This window comes from Taurulus bubalis (genome assembly GCF_910589615.1).
Source record: "Taurulus bubalis genome assembly, chromosome: 4".
Taxonomy (NCBI): domain Eukaryota; kingdom Metazoa; phylum Chordata; class Actinopteri; order Perciformes; family Cottidae; genus Taurulus; species Taurulus bubalis.
Genome location: NC_136592.1, coordinates 17,591,841 through 17,609,214, shown reverse-complemented (window position 1 = coordinate 17,609,214; position 17,374 = coordinate 17,591,841). Strand labels below are relative to the sequence as shown.

The window sequence follows — 17,374 nt, the reverse complement described above, 5'->3', positions numbered from 1 at the left end:
GAGAACCCGGTGGTGGACACCGGGGGTGAGGGAAGCCGTCAAACTGAAGAAGGAGGCCCTTCGGGCCTGGCTGGCCCAGGGGTCTCCTGAAGCAGCTGACGGGTACCAGCAGGCCAGAAGTGCTGCATCTGCGATGGTCGCGGATGCTAAAACTCGGGCATGGGAGGAGTTCGGGGAGGCCATGGAGAAGGACTTTCGGTTAGCCTCAAGGAAGCTGGCAAACCATCCGACGGCTCAGGAAGGGAAAGCAGGGGCTACCCCAGGCTGTTCTCAGCAAGGGGGGGACTGCTGACCCGGACTAAGGACATCGTCGGGCGGTGGAAAGAGCACTTTGAGGAACCCTGGCAGAGGTCGCTAAGGTAGTCAAAAAGCTCTTTGGTGGCAAGGCGCCAGGGGTGGATGAGATCCGCCCTGAGATGCTGAAAGCGCTGGACATTGTTGGGCTGTCTTGGTTGACACGCCTTTTCAGTGTTGCATGGGGGTCGGGAACAGTGCCCATGGACTGGCAGACCGGGGTGGTGGTTCCCATCTTCAAGAAGGGGGACCGGAGAGTGTGCTCAAACTATCGTGGCATCACACTGCTTAGCCTCCCGGGAAAAGCTTATGCCAGGGTGCTGGAAAGGAGGCTCCGACCGCTTGTCGAACCTCAGATTTAAGACGAGCAGTGCGGATTCCGTCCCGGTCGTGGAACAGTGGACTAGCTCTTTACCCTTGCAAGACTACTGGAGGGGTCCTGGGAGTTTGCCCAACCAGTCTACATGTGCTTTGTAGACTTGGAGAAGGCTTTCGACCGGGTTCCTCGGGGGTTTTTGTGGGGGGTGCTGCGGGAGTATGGGGTGCCGAACCCGTTGGCACGGGCCATCCGGTCTCTGTACGCCTGCAATTGGAGCTGTGTTCGTATCCTCGGTAATAAGTCAGGCACGTTCCCGGTGGGTGTTGGCCTCCGCCAGGGCTGCCCTTTATCACCGGTCCTGTTCGTGACCTTCATGGACAGGATATCTAGGCGCAGCCAGGGGGCGGAGAGGATCCGGTTCGGGAGTCTCGGGATCGCCTCTCTGCTGTTCCCAGATGATGTGTTCCTGTTTGCCTCCTCGGACTGTGACCTCCAGCATTCACTGGGGCGTGTTGCAGCCGAGTGTGAAGCGGCAGGGATGAGAGTTAGCACCTCCAAATCTGAGGCCATGGTGCTCTGCCGGAAACCGGTGGATTGCTCCCTCCAGGTGGGGACAAACTGCCTACCCCAAGCGAAGGAGTTCAAGTATCTCGGGGTCTTGTTCACGAGTGAGGGTAAGGTGGAGCGGGAGATTGACAGGTGGATCGGTGCGGCTGCAGCAGTAAAACAGGCGCTGTACCGGTCCGTCTTGGTGAAGAGGGAGCTGAGCCGGAAGGCGAAGCTCTCCATTTACTGGTCGGTCTACGTTCCAACCCTCACCTATGGTCACGAACTCTGGGTCGTGACCGAAAAAACGAGATCTCGGATACAAGCGGCCGAAATGGGTATAAGGTGGTTCGGGCATCTATGCCGGATGCCTCCTGGACGCCTCCCATTAGAGGTTTTCCAGGCACGTCCAACTGGCAGGAGACCCCGGGGAAGACCGAGGACACGCTGAAGGGATTATATCTCCCGGCTGGCCTTGGAACGCCTCGGGATCCCCCAGAATGAGCTGGAAAGTGTTGCAGGTGAGAGGGAAGCCTGGGTCAGCCTGCTGAACCTGCTGCCACCGCGACCCGACCCCGGATGAGCGGCTGATAATGAATGGATAATGGATGAATTGATAGGTTTCCAGATTTACTCATGTGTATTTATGATGGCCTAATTTATTTATTTATGATGTACTAATCTGGCTATGTTTAGGGCTAATGATAATGGCAACAGTCACATAATCTCTTTATGCTTGTGGGCATGTCGAATACTGTTGTAATACCGGTTTGTCAGGGCTTATTTTATTAAATTCATACGTAATAAGCAAATAACAGAAATTCAATGAATAAATCAACAAGTGAACAAAAAAGATGGCATTCGCCCAGTGGTAAAAAAAACATACTCAGATCAGCACTATACATGGTTATTGTACATAATAACCTTATCTGCAAAGTAACAGAATTCGTCACATTAATGTTGTGGAGTAGAAAAGTATAGCATTTTCCTTTTGAAATGTGTAGAAATATAACATTAAATATTAAAATAAAGAACAGATATAGTTACATCCCACTACTACAGCAGCCATATTGTCTTTGTTTGTTTCTAAGGAATTTATATTTTTCAGACAGTTCATAGAGATATTACTGATTCTAAGTTCATAGTGAATAGTTGAGAACAGGAGGAACCGAGTAATTTAATGAGTTTAAGCCCCATCTATAGGAGTGGGTGGCTGATGTCAAGAGTCTATTAGACATCAGAAATGCTTAACACATTTGGGCATCAATGAGAAAATGTATCACTTTTTCCAAATTCCTTAAAAGTTGACTTAGATATGAAAGGTTTTCTGATGACACTTTGATGATAAGGAAATTATATTATGCATCATAAGCTCGTGTTTAAGCGTTGAATGGTCTTTTAAGTGCAAATATGGGATTAAGTCAGTTTGAGGATTTTTGACAAGCCCTGCAATATTGCCAGATATTTGGCAGCTATTTTCTATAACAATCTCATGTTGTTTGCATGAGCTGGATTGGTTTCGTCAATATGAACCTTTGTATTTTATGCCAATGAAAGCCATTTGAACATTAGTGAGAGAGAAAGGATGTGAGAGTGTGACAGAGAAAGTGTGATTTTATAGGGTGTTTGTGTGGTGGTTTTTGGACAGAACATCAAAAACACAGCAGAGCAACAAGACAGCTTGTTCTGTTTGCATCATATCTCACGCAAACATGCATAAACAGCGTCCATACGCTCACAACCCCTCAGCAAAAATCACACAAACACACCAAATCATTCATCCATCTTTTATGCTAGGATGCACCACTCTCAGCGTCCCTTTGTAAATTGCAGCTAATGTGTACTAGAGAGAAAATGCGGGGTGAGCAAACTGAGATTACAAAAGTAGAGAGAAGGACTCAGTGGGTGCAGAGGCAGATGTGGAGGACAGAAAGAGGGAGGCAAGAGAGAAAGATACAAGAAAAGATGAACAAAAAGAAAAAGAGATGCTATGAGGTCAGATATAGCTCTTTCTCCAGGATATTCTCTTTCATTTCCTTGTTTGTGTAAAATATATGTTCAGATCCTGGGAGGTGGTGGGGAATGAGGTCCGGAATCCAAAAGAGTTATAGCAAAAGTATATTTAATAAAAAATGATAGACAGCTTATGCTCCCGAATCGGGCCCTTTTAAATCCACGGCGCACCTCAGAACACAGGTCCGAGTGGTTCGCTGGGTGGATGGAAAGAGGACGAGCGTTCGCGTACCGGTTAGTTTTCAACTCATTCGCGGGACTTAGAGTCCTTCCTATTGGTTTAGTGTTTTATTACCTTTATAAACATATCATTGGCCCTGCCGTTTCAGGGGCGGAAATAGACTTCTTGTTCCGTCTTCTTCTTCTTCTTCCCCAAAAAGGGTAGTGTCCATTGTCTCAAAAGTCAATGTTCGGCTCCACCCCCTCAGGCGAACAAGAAAACTACAACTCCTTAAAGCAGTAGTCAATAATAACAGTAATAAAGGTGACCTTCATATGCATACAATTACAAATCCCTCATAATATTCCTTATTAATTATCATATTTCATGCATTGTAATGTACACACAAACAACTTATTTTACATAGATGTGCAAGTCCAAATGTGACAAACTAAGCTTAAAAAACACTACATTTGCTATTGTAGTCTTTTTTCAGCATTCTCCTCATTCCTATTGTATTCCTTTTTTCCTTCCTTTCACTTTATATTTAGTTTTTTGCTAACCACCATTATTCATCCACAGAGTTCCATTGAGACAGAGCTGGGTTAAACTGGTTTCTGTCATGTTGTCTGGTCTCATTTACATTTACATTACGTTTTAGGCATGCAGCAGATGCTTCCAGCCACAGCGAAGTCTAAAACCAATGAAAGATCCCAAACATGAGCTGGACAAAAATTGGCATGTTTTTTTCAGGAACATGCAGAGAGATGAGAAAAACAGATCACTGCACATGTTGTTTTTAATTTCGACCACAGGCATTTTTCTGCCATATTTTTCTTTTTAAAAACCTTTTGTTTCTATTTTTTGGGAGAATTCCTCCCTGAGATGTCATATTAAATCTTTGTGTAATTGCACACTACATATTTGGATTTGCTTATGAGTAGAACAGTTTAGATATTCTAAAAGCAAGATAAAGTCTATTATTGAAGCAGGCAAATTGTAAGAGAGGCACAATTCCTGAAATAATTCATACTTTCCACACATACTGGAGAAAAACCTGTGGAAGATGTATTCAGAACCTTTATTTGAAGTGGGTAGGATCTACTGGCATCTTGTGGTGAGGTTGCAGATTGCAACCAACTGAAAGTTATTCAGTGTGCCAAGCGTGTAGGAGAGCTACAAAAAGAAAATGCAAAAATGCCCTTTCTAGAGCCAAGGTTTGGTTTGTCTATTCTGGGTCACTGTAGAAACATGGAGGCCAGCTCATGATGAGGATCCGCTACCTATTTAGACCTAAATGGCTCATTGTACGGTAATGAAAACACAACAATTCTTATTTTCAACTGATTATACACAAAATATAGCATGATTACTAAAAATGTATTTCATGCCCGCCAATAAATCCCACTAAATGCAACACACTGCTCTTTAAAGTAGTAGTTACATTTTACAAAAAATATGCAGTTTAAAGTTAAAGTCCTCCAATCAATATTGTAATTAGAAGTAATAATAATAATAATAATAATAAAAATAATACTAATAATAATACTAATAATAATACTAATAATAATAATAATAATAATAATAATAATAATACATTGTATTTGTATTGCACTTTATATTTGAGCAATCTCAAAGTGCTACAGAGCAGAATAGAACAAGAACATTTTTTAAGATATATTTAAAAGCAAAGTCCATAAAAGATATTTTAGCAGTAAGCTTTCTTAAAAAGGTGAGTTTTCCGGTCACGTTTAAAAGCCTCTGCAGTCTGTGGGGCCCTCAGATGGTCGGGGAGGGTATTCCACAGCCTCGGAGCTGCAGAGGAAAAGGCCCGATCGCCCATAGTGCGGAGCTTGGTTCTGGGGACTTGGAGGGTATTTTTGGTTGCAGAATGGAGGTTGAATGAGGAGGTCTGAAGTCAGAAGGTCAGAAGTAGTATTATGGGCAATTTATTTGAATATCATTATGGAGGCAGAAGGGCTCCTGTCATTACGTTGCTATATTATTTGGGCCCGAGCACTGACGCAGTCAGTCGAGGACCTATTGAAATGCTAATGTTTATTTATTAGGGCCCGAGCACTGACGTAGTCAGAGTCGAGGACCTATTGAAATGCTAAGTATTATTATTATTATTATTATTATTATTATTATTGTTGTTGCTCAATGCGCAGGGAAAAGAGGTGCTTGGGATAAACCTACATTCTTCAAAATTTGCACACCCATCCGACTCAGCGAAAATTTTAATATAATTTGGGTGTCGACCAAAAGTCTGAGAAAATGTCTCTATAGCGCCCCCTTTAGGCTGAAAGCCCACCGTTTTTGCGAACTTTGACCAATTGACTTGAAATTTTACACACATGTCCGGGTGGGACTGCGCTACAAAAAACTCATCCGTGAAATTAAAATGCACCTAATTAGATTTTCCGCCATTTTGAATTTTGTAAAAAACACATTTTTGCCAATTCCTCCTAAACGCTGGGTCCATTTCTTACGAAATTTTCTGTGGATCATCAATTGCTCAATGTGATCAAAGGATATCTCCCACTTTGTTGATATCTCATTGCGTTCAGAAGTTATTAACCAATTAACCTCTTAGGAGCGTGGCTCAATATGTCAATAAACATAACTTCCAAATTACTTGGCCTATCTTCACAAACTTTGTAGCATATGTCAACATTGTGTCCCTTAACGTACCCAAATTGTTTCATAGTATTCAAACACTAGAGGGCGCTGCAGTGAACTGCTCAATTTTGGCATTTTCCTTGTTTTCAGAACTCCTCCTAGAGATTAAACACGATTGATTTCGCATTCGGACAATATGATGTTGAGACCTTTGCAGGGAAAAGTTATCAAAGGATTTTCAAAATTGGCAGCGCCAAAGAGACACCATTTTCCATGAAAATGGAAGTTGCTTTAACTCAGCCGTACATAATGTAACCTGCTCCATATTTCTCATATGTCATGACCTCTTGACCCTGAAGACATCCATATGATCATTTTTAATCCTAGTCATAGCGCCACCTAAAGGCAACAGGAAGTTACATGTTTTCTACTTGTACAGCGTGCTCCTCACAGATTATTCAGATCCCTCTCAAAATGCGTCGGAAGAGACTTAAGACATTGGTAATGCATCACCTTGAAGATTGTAAGGATCCGTTGAACGGTGTCGCGTCGATCCTTCGCCATGACCGAATAAACCGATGTCACTCGACTCCACATGATAAGATCCTTTCCAGGTTTCACATATTTGATCAGCCTCCAGGCCTGAAGACATGTGCAGTCTAATTTTTAATAAGAGTCATAGCGCCACCTAATGGCAACAGGAAGTAAATATTTCTATACTTTTGCATGCTTCTCTTTGTCGGTCAATCAGATCAACTTTCAATTACTTCTATACAAACATAAGATTTTCATGACGCCAGCCCCCAAAGATTTTGATGTTTCGTGAAACGCTGTTGCCGTGGCGACCCATCCTTCGCGGTCAACAACAAAGTCACTTTTGAGGGACTAGGCATGCTCGACACGTAACTAAACGTGGCACACACAATTAAGGCAAAGATGTAGTTACCTGATGTGATTTGAATGACTCAAAATGGCACTTTGGCTCGATAGCGCCCCAAATATTCAATTAAGCAGCCCCAGCGCTACGGTTGACCTACATGTATGAAATTTGCTAGGAATATTTAACACATGTAAACTTAAAAATAACTCTCTTCGGACCATGCTCTAAATTGTACAGGAAGTCAGATAGCGCCCCCTAAAAAACATGTTTTTTTTGACAACCTGTGAGTTGTGAAAGCCCACAGTTTTTTTCCCCCCTATCACCAATTGACCTGAAATTTGGCACACATGTCCGGTTGTGTCTACTCTATAAAAAAGTACGTGGTCGCACTGAAGTCCGCCGACTTAGAATTTCCACCTTTTTGAATTTTGATAAAAACAATTTTCTCCTCAAATCTTCCTAAACGCTGGCTTCGACTTTTACGAAATTCTCTGTGGATCATTAATGGTGGTGGTGGTGGATTTGGGGCGTCGACTGCTGCTGTCGAGCGGATATGTTCTGCCCTAGAATGCGTGGAGGTTTCCGGGGCGAGGTTGGGAGGCTCGGCTGTCCTCACCGGTCCATGGCCACCTGTTGCTGGAACTGAAGCTCCGTAAACCGTACGACCGCGTTGCTGAACTCGTTGTTAATAAGGATAGGCTGATGGACTTTGTCTTTAAGTGAACAGCATCCAGTGAGTTGCTTTTTGTGTTTCATCTGCGGCGGCGTTGCTGGGAGTTTGCAGGATCTGCTCGTGCTGCACGATTTCTGCAAGGCTGAGACCACATTTAAGAGTGGCTTTCAACTCAGCCTCTGCTTTCTTTCTCAACGCTCTCTCTTTCTTGAGAGCTTTCAGGAGTTTCTCCTTCTCCTGCTCCAATTGGAGCTCCTTGTTTGGCATTTGTTCTTCAAGGGCAGCAATTCTCTGGTCTTGCATGTTTGCAAGAGTTTTGCTGTATGTCTATGTAATGTACTGTTGGTGAGTAATATACTTTTGGACAAGTAATGTACTGTTGGTGAGGAATGTACTGTTGGACAAGTAATGTACTGTTGGTGAGGAATGTACTGTTGGACAAGTAATGTACTGTTGGACAAGTACTGTACTGTTGGTGAGTAATGTACTGTTGAACAAGTAATGTACTGTGGGTGAGGAATGTACTGTTGGACAAGTAATGTACTGTTGGACAAGTAGTGTACTGGTGGTGAGTAATTTACTGTTGAACAAGTAATGTACTGTTGGTGAGGAATCTACTGCTGAACAAGTAGTGTACTGATGGTGAGTAATCTACTGTTGGACAAGTAATGGACTGATGAACGAGTTAAATGCTGTGTCTTGCTAGTAGCTGTCTTCGCTCTGAGTTTACATGAAATGCAAAAGAGGAAAACAAGTACTCTCCCAGAGGACTCTGTATATATTGAAAATACAATTACTTCATCGACATCTTCAAAGCCAGAGAGGGAGTAGTTATACCTTTTTTAAAGGATTAACTCCACCCTCGTCTGGTTGAGTCACATGACTCAAATCAGATGACTATCCTTGTGAACAGAATGTGGATTGGTTGCTTAGTTACAGAAAATGTATTGTATACTCGTGTGATCTGAGTCATGTACAATATTATTGTATTAATAATACTCTTTAATAATAAAAGGTCTGGCTTGATACTTAAGCATGACACAGAATAAAGCAGGTGTTCTGCTCTTGCTTCTAGAAGTTAGCTTAGCAGATAGCTAACAGATGATACATGAAATAAAGACACATGAATCCAGTGTAGAGTTTAGGGTTTTTAGTGAGAATTTTTTCCTTATTTTGTATGAAAATGACCTTACAAACTGCCCATATACATGAATGTTATGGTATGATATAGCATAAATCCATCAGGCCAGAAAAGACATGACTCACTTGACTAGTTAGCGTCTAAGCTAATTTTAACAGTGATGTCAATGGAGAAATGCTCCTCGCGATTAGCATATATTGCTCCAACACAGAGGTTATACTGAAACGACAAACACAGAGAGATTATATCGTATAATATATTTACATGTTACATACAGAAATACTTAGAGACCTAATTAGACCTCAAAAGGCTTGTACCAAACAGTACAAGTGAACAGTAGCTGCAGTATATCCTTACTTCTACGGCAAGAGAGGAGGTCAAATCTATGAATGAAGATGCAATTACATTTGTCTCTAATGCAACACATGCAAATGTGGGGCAGAACAGCAGGTGATCACGGTTTGATGAGAAGTATTTTTTTATCAGGTACATTATATCGGGTGAAATATACCCAACGTTAGCGATGGTGTTACTATTTGTAACGTTAATGTTCTAGGGTTTAGTGTGTTTAATTGTTTTTGTATGATTATTGAAGCTGATGTGTTAGTCCATTTCTTTTTATTTATTAGGGCCCGAGCACTGACGTAGTCAGAGTCGAGGACCTATTGTTATTCAAATGTTTATTTATTATTCTTCACCAATGCGCAGGGAAAAGAGGTGCTTGGGATGAACCTAAATTCTTCAAAATTTGCACACCCATCCGACTTGGCGAAAATTTTAATATAATTTGGTCGTCGGCCAAAAGTCTGAGAAAATGTCTCTATAGCGCCCCCTTTAGTTGTGAAAGCCCACCCTTTTTGCAAACTTTGACCGATTGAGTTGAAATTTTGCACACATGTCCGGGTGGGACTGCTCTACAAAAAACTCATCCGTAAAATTAAAATGCACCTAATTAGATTTTCCGCCATTTCGAATTTTGTAAAAAACACATTTTTGCCCATTCCTCCTAAACGCTGGTTCCATTTCTCCCGGCCTCGAACATCCGCCTGGCAGGCGAACGTTCTCGGACGGACGAGCCGGCGATCCTTCGGCTTACCCTGACGTGCTGGAAGCGAGGGCCCAGTCACAGCTGCGAGAGGCTTTAATTTTTTATATTATTGTATCTTTGGGTTATTATTACTGATGTATTAACCTGTAAGCAGTATTTATTTAATTGTTGCAGCTGGTCAAGCTGGAGAACATACTATTTTGTATAGAGTTGGGTAGTTTTGTCAAGTTTAGTATTTATGAGCATGTCCTTTATTTTCTATTTGACATTTATTTAATATGTAAAGTAACTAGTGAGCATAGCTGTCAATTTGTTTTTAATGGAGTAGAAAATGTACATGTATCTGTTTAAGTTATGTGTAAGCATAAAATGGAATTACAAAACATAGAAGAAAGAAAAGTACAGACTCTTGAAAATGCAAGTATAGTACAGAATTAAAAGTACTTAGTTACTTTCCAACACTACAAATGTCCATGTTGTTTATTCGTTAAGAGCAGTCAGTCAAATGTATCATTTCATGACATCTGGCAGAATGAATTCCAGCTCTGTTCAGGGACATGCAAGAGTTCAAAAGGTAGCTAAAGCTGTTCATAGTTTCCTACAAGTCAACGCCTCCGTGTTGAATGATCTCTATAGATTGATAAATTACTAATCATAATATTGGATTTGCTGCTCTTTGATGAAAAACCTTTTTTGTAATCGTTAAATCTCTTCTATTGTGTTATCTACCAGATCAAAAAATAAACAAAAGGGAGAGGCCTTGCTTTCACATTGAATCCTTAGTATTTCTCACATGTTCCTGTCAACTGAGAATATATCTATTTTAGAATTCAAAGGCTGACTGCATGCCTCATTTTGTGAACTCTCAACAACAGTAGGGGACATTTCTCACAGTTTGGAGTTATTCTAACTGTGCTTTAAGACTTGACTGTCATCACATACGAAAAAATACGCAGATGCTTGTGGTCACAATAACAATGATGATTTGTATCCCAGCTCACGTCCATCTTTCTTAAAAATTCGGTAGGAGAAAAAGTTTGATAATTTACCTTCGTGTCCATCAAATGCACATAAATAACCTCAAAACAACACTACCTACCATGTATTTCTTCTTTTTTCAGTGAGTCAAAGTGGTCTTGCTGGTGATGTCTGTCCAGATCCTGGAGTTCCAGAGAATGGCAAGAGGATGGGCTCAATCTTCCAGTAAGTTCCCTTTATTCCAGACTTAAATGCTCTCAGTCACTCAAATGAAAGTTGAACATATTAAGTAAAATCAAGTATATTAAAAACACCCACAAGTGCCTTGGATATTGTTGATCTTTTCACCGGCACATAGATTTTTATCGATCGTTGTCAGACATGTAGAAACCAGCCTGTATAATGTATTTCACACACAAGTATTTTTCCTATAATAGATTACAAACCTGGCACAATTCAAAAATAATTTCCATGACATGGGAGAAGAGGAGTGCTTGCTCCATGTATGTGCATTTTGTGCTTGGTTTGTGTTGTGCTGGTTTATATACATACACGGTATGTCAGTTTGCACAGTACAACCACGTTTACGAAAGTCCTCCTGCCACCCTGCTGTGTCTTTACAAATAACTTGTCTGTGTAACATATCGATGGCCAAAGTGCAAAACCTCCTATCTGCAAAATGATCCAGGAAAAGTGGGGGAAAACCTCCTATCTGCACTTTCTGTGTTCTTCTTTTTGTATTATGTATTGAGTATCCTTAACAAATAGCATTCTGCAAGAAAACAAGTTTTCTTTTTGTGTTCAGAGAGGAGGTTTTGCTCTTTGTCCATCGATATATGATAGACAATGGGTGCAGTAGGGGACCGTCACAGCCCGCTCTTAGAATGGATGGGAGACACACAGGTATGCTAAAACTTAGTGAGCTTAGTTCAGATATTCAGATACCACGTTGTGTCTCCTCTATCTACTTCAATCATGGACATCCTTTAACTCCCACACTGAGAGGGAGAGTGAATGCCACTCTGCTCCTCTTCTGGTCCCAGAAATGGTTCAAAAAGCATGAAAACCTTTCATTCATGTGTCATCATGAATCATTTCTGTCTGTTGGGGACCTGTTGTCACAGCTCAGGCTTTTTAGATGTGAAGCAGCTCATTTTACTTCCTTATAACAAACCTAATAAACTCACATATTTACATTCACAGTCTTCTAGATCCTCCTGAAGAGGGAAAATGTGTAGTGCTCGTCGGACCAGCTCCACCTTTTTCACTTATAGAAAAGCAAATTATTAGCTGCTACAGTTTTGACCTGCATATAGAGATATACAAAAACACCCACGAAAAAGAGACAAAACCACCTGCAGGTAATACTTTTTTAGAATACTTTCACCTGTCAGTCTGTCCAGAACTGAAGGTCTGACACTAGTCATCATATGTTTAGCCTGTTTCGCGTTGTTCTCTGGGTGTCCTTGTTTCTGCATTTGTATCATCATTAGTTGCTCTTCTGTACACAGGCACACGGTTAACCATACGTATTTGCCAATGCACTTTACTAATCACCCTCCAGTTTCATAAGGGTCCTTTGCTCATATAGGGGGTGTACACAGAGAATGTGAAGGAAGGTTTCAGAAGTAGGATCTTAAGACAAGGACTTGGTGGTCACAGGGATCTTTAAATTATTCACTCCATGGTGTCTGCCATCTTATCTGTAGAAAGAAAGACACGCAATTTAATTTAATCGGGAGTGAGCAATTATATAATGATCACGCCTGCTCACGACTCATCCTCTTCGCATCAGTGGCAGCTAAATTGCTCTTAAGTTTCTTTTGCGATTATGAGGGAATCAAGACAGGCATCCTTTTTTTCTTTTCTTTTTTACCTTTTTCTGGGACTATTTTCAGTGCTAAAAACATTTTTTTAAATCATCTTTTAATCTCCAGCTCCTGGTGCTCTTCTTCACCGTTAGCAACTTTGACTACACAAACTCTGTAAGACTATTAGTGGAGTTGTCTGAGTTAGTGAAAGGTCATTACCTCTGTGTGTGCACACGTTTGTGTGTTTATCTGTGAGTGAGTTTTTATGGAAGTGTGCATGCATGTGGGCTTGTATGTATTTAGTGTGTGTTACATGTTTGTATCTAATCATCATTAAGCACTGAGAATGAGGAGCTGGAACATAATTGTGGTGTAATGAGGTAAAACAGGAGAAATGGAAAGAGAACAAACCTGCAGAGAAAACAAAAAGAGTTTTCACTGTGCGAGTGAACAGTCAAGATGTGCAAGATGGCAGTCGCTTAGTGTGTCACGACAGTTTTGCTTCATCCTCATACGCAACTGTGATAAAGGTTTTAGTTCTTTTCAAGGAAATAGCAAGAACAACAACGTTTTCTTTCATGTAATTGTAAATTTCACAGTGAGCGGTTGGATGGGAGGTATTTTCAGTGTCATCAGCAGCGCCGAAGTAGCAGGAGCTCTAAAGTGAATGACCCAACTTTCCGTGACAAAGGCACAGACAGAGAGATTTGGCCAGGCAGTACCACTCTACAGTGTTAAACAACAGGGTGGAGCCACTGAACAACCAGAACCCTATGTAGCGAATGTTTGGCCAGGTGGTAGACTGCGGTGTGTATCAGCGGGGAGGAGACATTAAGCTTTAAAGACAAGATACCACGCAGATATCCACTCAAATGGCTGAATGTCCCTCTCACGTGTTAGACAGCGGGATGTTGGAGGGAATGAGAAAACAAGAATGATAAGAACAATTGATGAGCGAGGAGGCGAGAGGAGTGGAGGAAAGAAAGGAGAACAGAGCAAAAGAAAGCAGACGAAAAAGGCATCACTGAAAAAAAATAAAGAGTCTTACAGAAAGAGAGGAATTATAGGTCCTAATTGGACAATCTGTGGGGATGGTTGGCTTCTAAAAGCCACTGTCTCATTAATATCATGGCCATCATTCATACATAATTTCTCCATTGAACTTGCTTCCCAGTTCTCTTAAGATAACTCGCGATGTAAGAGATCTTTGCATTACCACAACATCACCTTTATGAAACAGTGAGCACTGGAATCAACGTTACTGTTTCTACTTTATTAACAAATGTTGTTAATGTTGTGCCCTCTTAAATAGAATTGGATCCAGTGTCCAGTTCAGTTGTGATGACAGCTATGTACTACAAGGATCTAAAAGCATCATCTGTCAACGAGTTACTGACACACTGGCTGCCTGGAGTGACCACAGACCCATCTGCAGAAGTAAGTTTCACCTGTCATTCCCTCTGAAACCTGCTATGACTGCATTAGAGCTCAAGTTATTTTATACAATGAGTTTATGTCTACCGACAGCAAAAGAAGTCCAGCGAACTGAATCTGCTGCTAGGTATGAATGTTCCTCAAGTCTATTTTTGCTGAGCTGTATTGCACTGATTTGGCTGCTTTAAGTACCTCAGTGTAATCGTATTGCATCATTGATAACAGCATCACACATCAATGAAATAAGACAAATGACAGATGTCCATTCATATTCATATTGCATTGAAACTATCTCATCATTCTTTCAGTTTTAGTATGTCATGATATTTACTTAAGTATTCAAAATCAAAGTAGAAAGTTAACTGTTACTTTGTTTTCCGAAGACATCCTAAGACTATATTTATATAGTACATTTGCAAACAATATCTGATGGTGGCAGAGCCGTCAGGCAAGGTGTTGACCTGCTTCTCTGGGATTCAGTGTTATGCTTAAGGACACTTCAGCATGCTGTTCAATGGAGACAGGAGTTTAACTGCCAAACCTTATGACTGGCTTTAATCGCTCACAGAGGTCCAAGGGTTAAAAATGATGCCCTTACTGTCATCAGAGATTCCACTGCCCTCGGTTCGGTAGCATCGAAACTAGACTTTCATAGTCACAATAAAGTAGAAGTATTTCACTAAAGTCACCAATTTGACTTTTAATTATGCTTGTAAAAGTTAAGTCACAGGGATGATTCAAGATATTTTTATTGTCATATGCACAGATAACAGAGTTACTCAATGAAAGTACAATGAAAAGGTTGTTTTGCTGGGTCCTCCTGACACACACAATTACAATAAACTTAAGGTAAGAAAAATAAGACACAAAATATAGTAAGAGTATTGCACAAAATAAAGCACAAAAATACGATAGCAGTATTGCACTATCAGTGTATAAAGTGCATTGCGGTATGGTCGTTCGTAACATGAAGTCACAGCAGCAGCCGTTCAGTTTTTTATCACACGCTGGAGTGCCTTCCTGTCCTGGGCAGTGCATCTTCCATACCACACTGATTGAGCTGTAAGGACGCTCTCCACCGTACATCTGTAGAAGTTGCTGAGAATCTTGGGCGGCATGCCAAATTTCCTAAGCCTCTTTAAGAAATACAGTCGCTGCTGGGCCTTTTTAATGTTCTGTGTGTTGTGAGACCAGGTGAGGTCCTCGCTGATCTGCGTTCCGAGGAATTTAAAGGTTTTCACCCTTTCCACCTCTGCCCCACCTATGTGAATTGGTGCGTGCTGCACCCTCTTCCTCCTTGGGTCAATGATCATCTCCTTGGTCTTGTCTGCATTGAAGGAGAGATTATTATCCTGATATCAGGCCACAAGTTCCTTCACCTCTCTTCTGTACGCCATCTCAGCCGCACCAGTGATCATTCCAATGACCGTAGTATCATCCGCAAACTTGATGATGCTGGTGTTTTCCTGGGAGGCCACACAGTCGTATGTGAAGAGCGTGTACAGCAAGGGACTCAGTACACAGCCCTGGGGTGTGTAAGCTACATTAGAGTTTGGCCACACAGACAACCCGTGTTATTACAATAAATCCATTGTTAGTTTTTGTTTCATCAGGGGATTTGTTGATGATAATAAAATGATTAAAGAAGACCAACCTATAATATGATACTTACTGCTGCTTGAGATCCCAAGACTGTTGTTCCAAAGCCACACATATGTAAAAAGCCTTTTCACTTTCGGTCATTAAACTGGACACTGAACCAGTCACAAGGTTCCTTTTCTCAGCTTCTCTGGTAAGGAATCCTCTGTTCAGGTGAACATGTTCAGAGCATAGCTGAGAGCCAGGCCCTGCAAAGCCCTAAAACTGATCAATAAATCAGAATCAGCTTTATTGGCCATGTGTTTAGACAGACATGGAATTTGACTCTGGTTACACGTTGCTCTTACATACACAATATACAATAAACAAGATAAATACAAAAAATACATTAAAGACAACAGTAGTCAAAAATATTGCAAAGTAGTGCAGATGGAGGAGTCTGATTAATTGCTACTAGCTACTAAGCCAATGTATTATGTGTATATATAGAATGATACAGTACCTACATTTTACTTTATTTATGGTAAATGCTTCTGATTTTCACTGTATTGTATAAGCTATGCTGAGATTTTGCATAACTTTTTTTAATGCTGCAATACTTTAGTCTGGTTCCAGACCTCTGAATCTACCCACATCTTTTCAGTATTTAAATTGGTCTAATGTGGGGCTCACCGTAACACAAATAACAACTCTTAAGTGGGCATATTTCTTACTGCTCCTAGCAACTGCTACCTCAGCTTGTGTGCACTGAAAATGACAAAGAATTGCTGCCTGCACAATCCAGATACCCATTTGTAAAGCATTACATATAACAAAAAAGATATATATATATATATATATATATATATATATATATATATATATATATATATATATATATATATATATATATATATATATATATATATATATAAAATATTTCTTTTTTTGCTGGTATTTGTTAATGCAAAGACTCTAAAAGTGTACTACCACTGAAACATAATGAATTATATCAACATGATTCCCTTTCTGACTGACTGGCTGAGTGACTAAATAAATAACTGTTTGAGTGGCAGAGCAATGATGCAGGGGCTCTCACTGCCCACATGTTTACTGACAATAGCGTGTCGGGTGTATTGCCCCACAATGAAAAGGCAGACAGATAGCATACACACCCAAGTGTTTGTGCACACAACACACACTTATATTGACAGCAAGTATCCAAGGGACAATTTCACACACACACACACACACACACACACACACACACACACACACACACACACACACACACACACACACACACACACACACACACACACACACATAGCTGCAGCAGTATTTGCCTGGAGCTGTGTGTGTGTGTGTGTTTGACGGACAGGAAGTCCCAGTGCTCAGACTCACACTATAGGGTCCCTGTCACATTGTATTATATTGTGTGTGTGTGTGTGTGTGCCTTCCTGTTTTTTGTCTGTGACTGCAGGAATCCAAGTTTGGGATATTGGCTACTTTTTGTCAGTAAAAGACAGTAGAGACAGTGAGAGAGATGGAAGGACATTTGGATATTATTTTCCCAATTGGCTTGCTCAGAAGGTTATTTTTACCGTTGATATTTTCATGCAATAATTATACTTTTTTATTAGTGAGATGACCTCGAACTGAAATGAAAGAATAAAAGAATAACTGTTCCACATTAAGAATAGTAAAGATGGAAGGATTTATTTTCTAATTACAAGAAAAAATACATGAAATACAATAAACCCTGAACTAAACTAGACAACTTGATGGACAAAACATCCACTGTAGTATAATTACATGTAAATTGGGCAGCAATAGACAGAGGGTGTTAGATTTCACTTAGTATGATTATATTTTAT

At 40.8% G+C, this 17,374-nt stretch overlaps 1 protein-coding gene across 1 annotated transcript in view; it reads left to right on the top strand.

The window, feature by feature from the left end:
• The window catches only part of LOC306735565 (CUB and sushi domain-containing protein 1-like), a gene marked incomplete at both ends in the record, with an annotated part of 394,295 nt that overhangs the window by 219,261 nt on the left and 157,660 nt on the right, over window positions 1–17,374 (top strand). Inside the window, 2 exons of the mRNA XM_079217050.1 lie at window positions 10,818–10,899; window positions 13,798–13,922. Of these exons, the coding sequence (XP_079073176.1) occupies window positions 10,818–10,899; window positions 13,798–13,922 (207 nt within the window). The remainder of the gene's footprint in view (window positions 1–10,817; window positions 10,900–13,797; window positions 13,923–17,374) is intronic.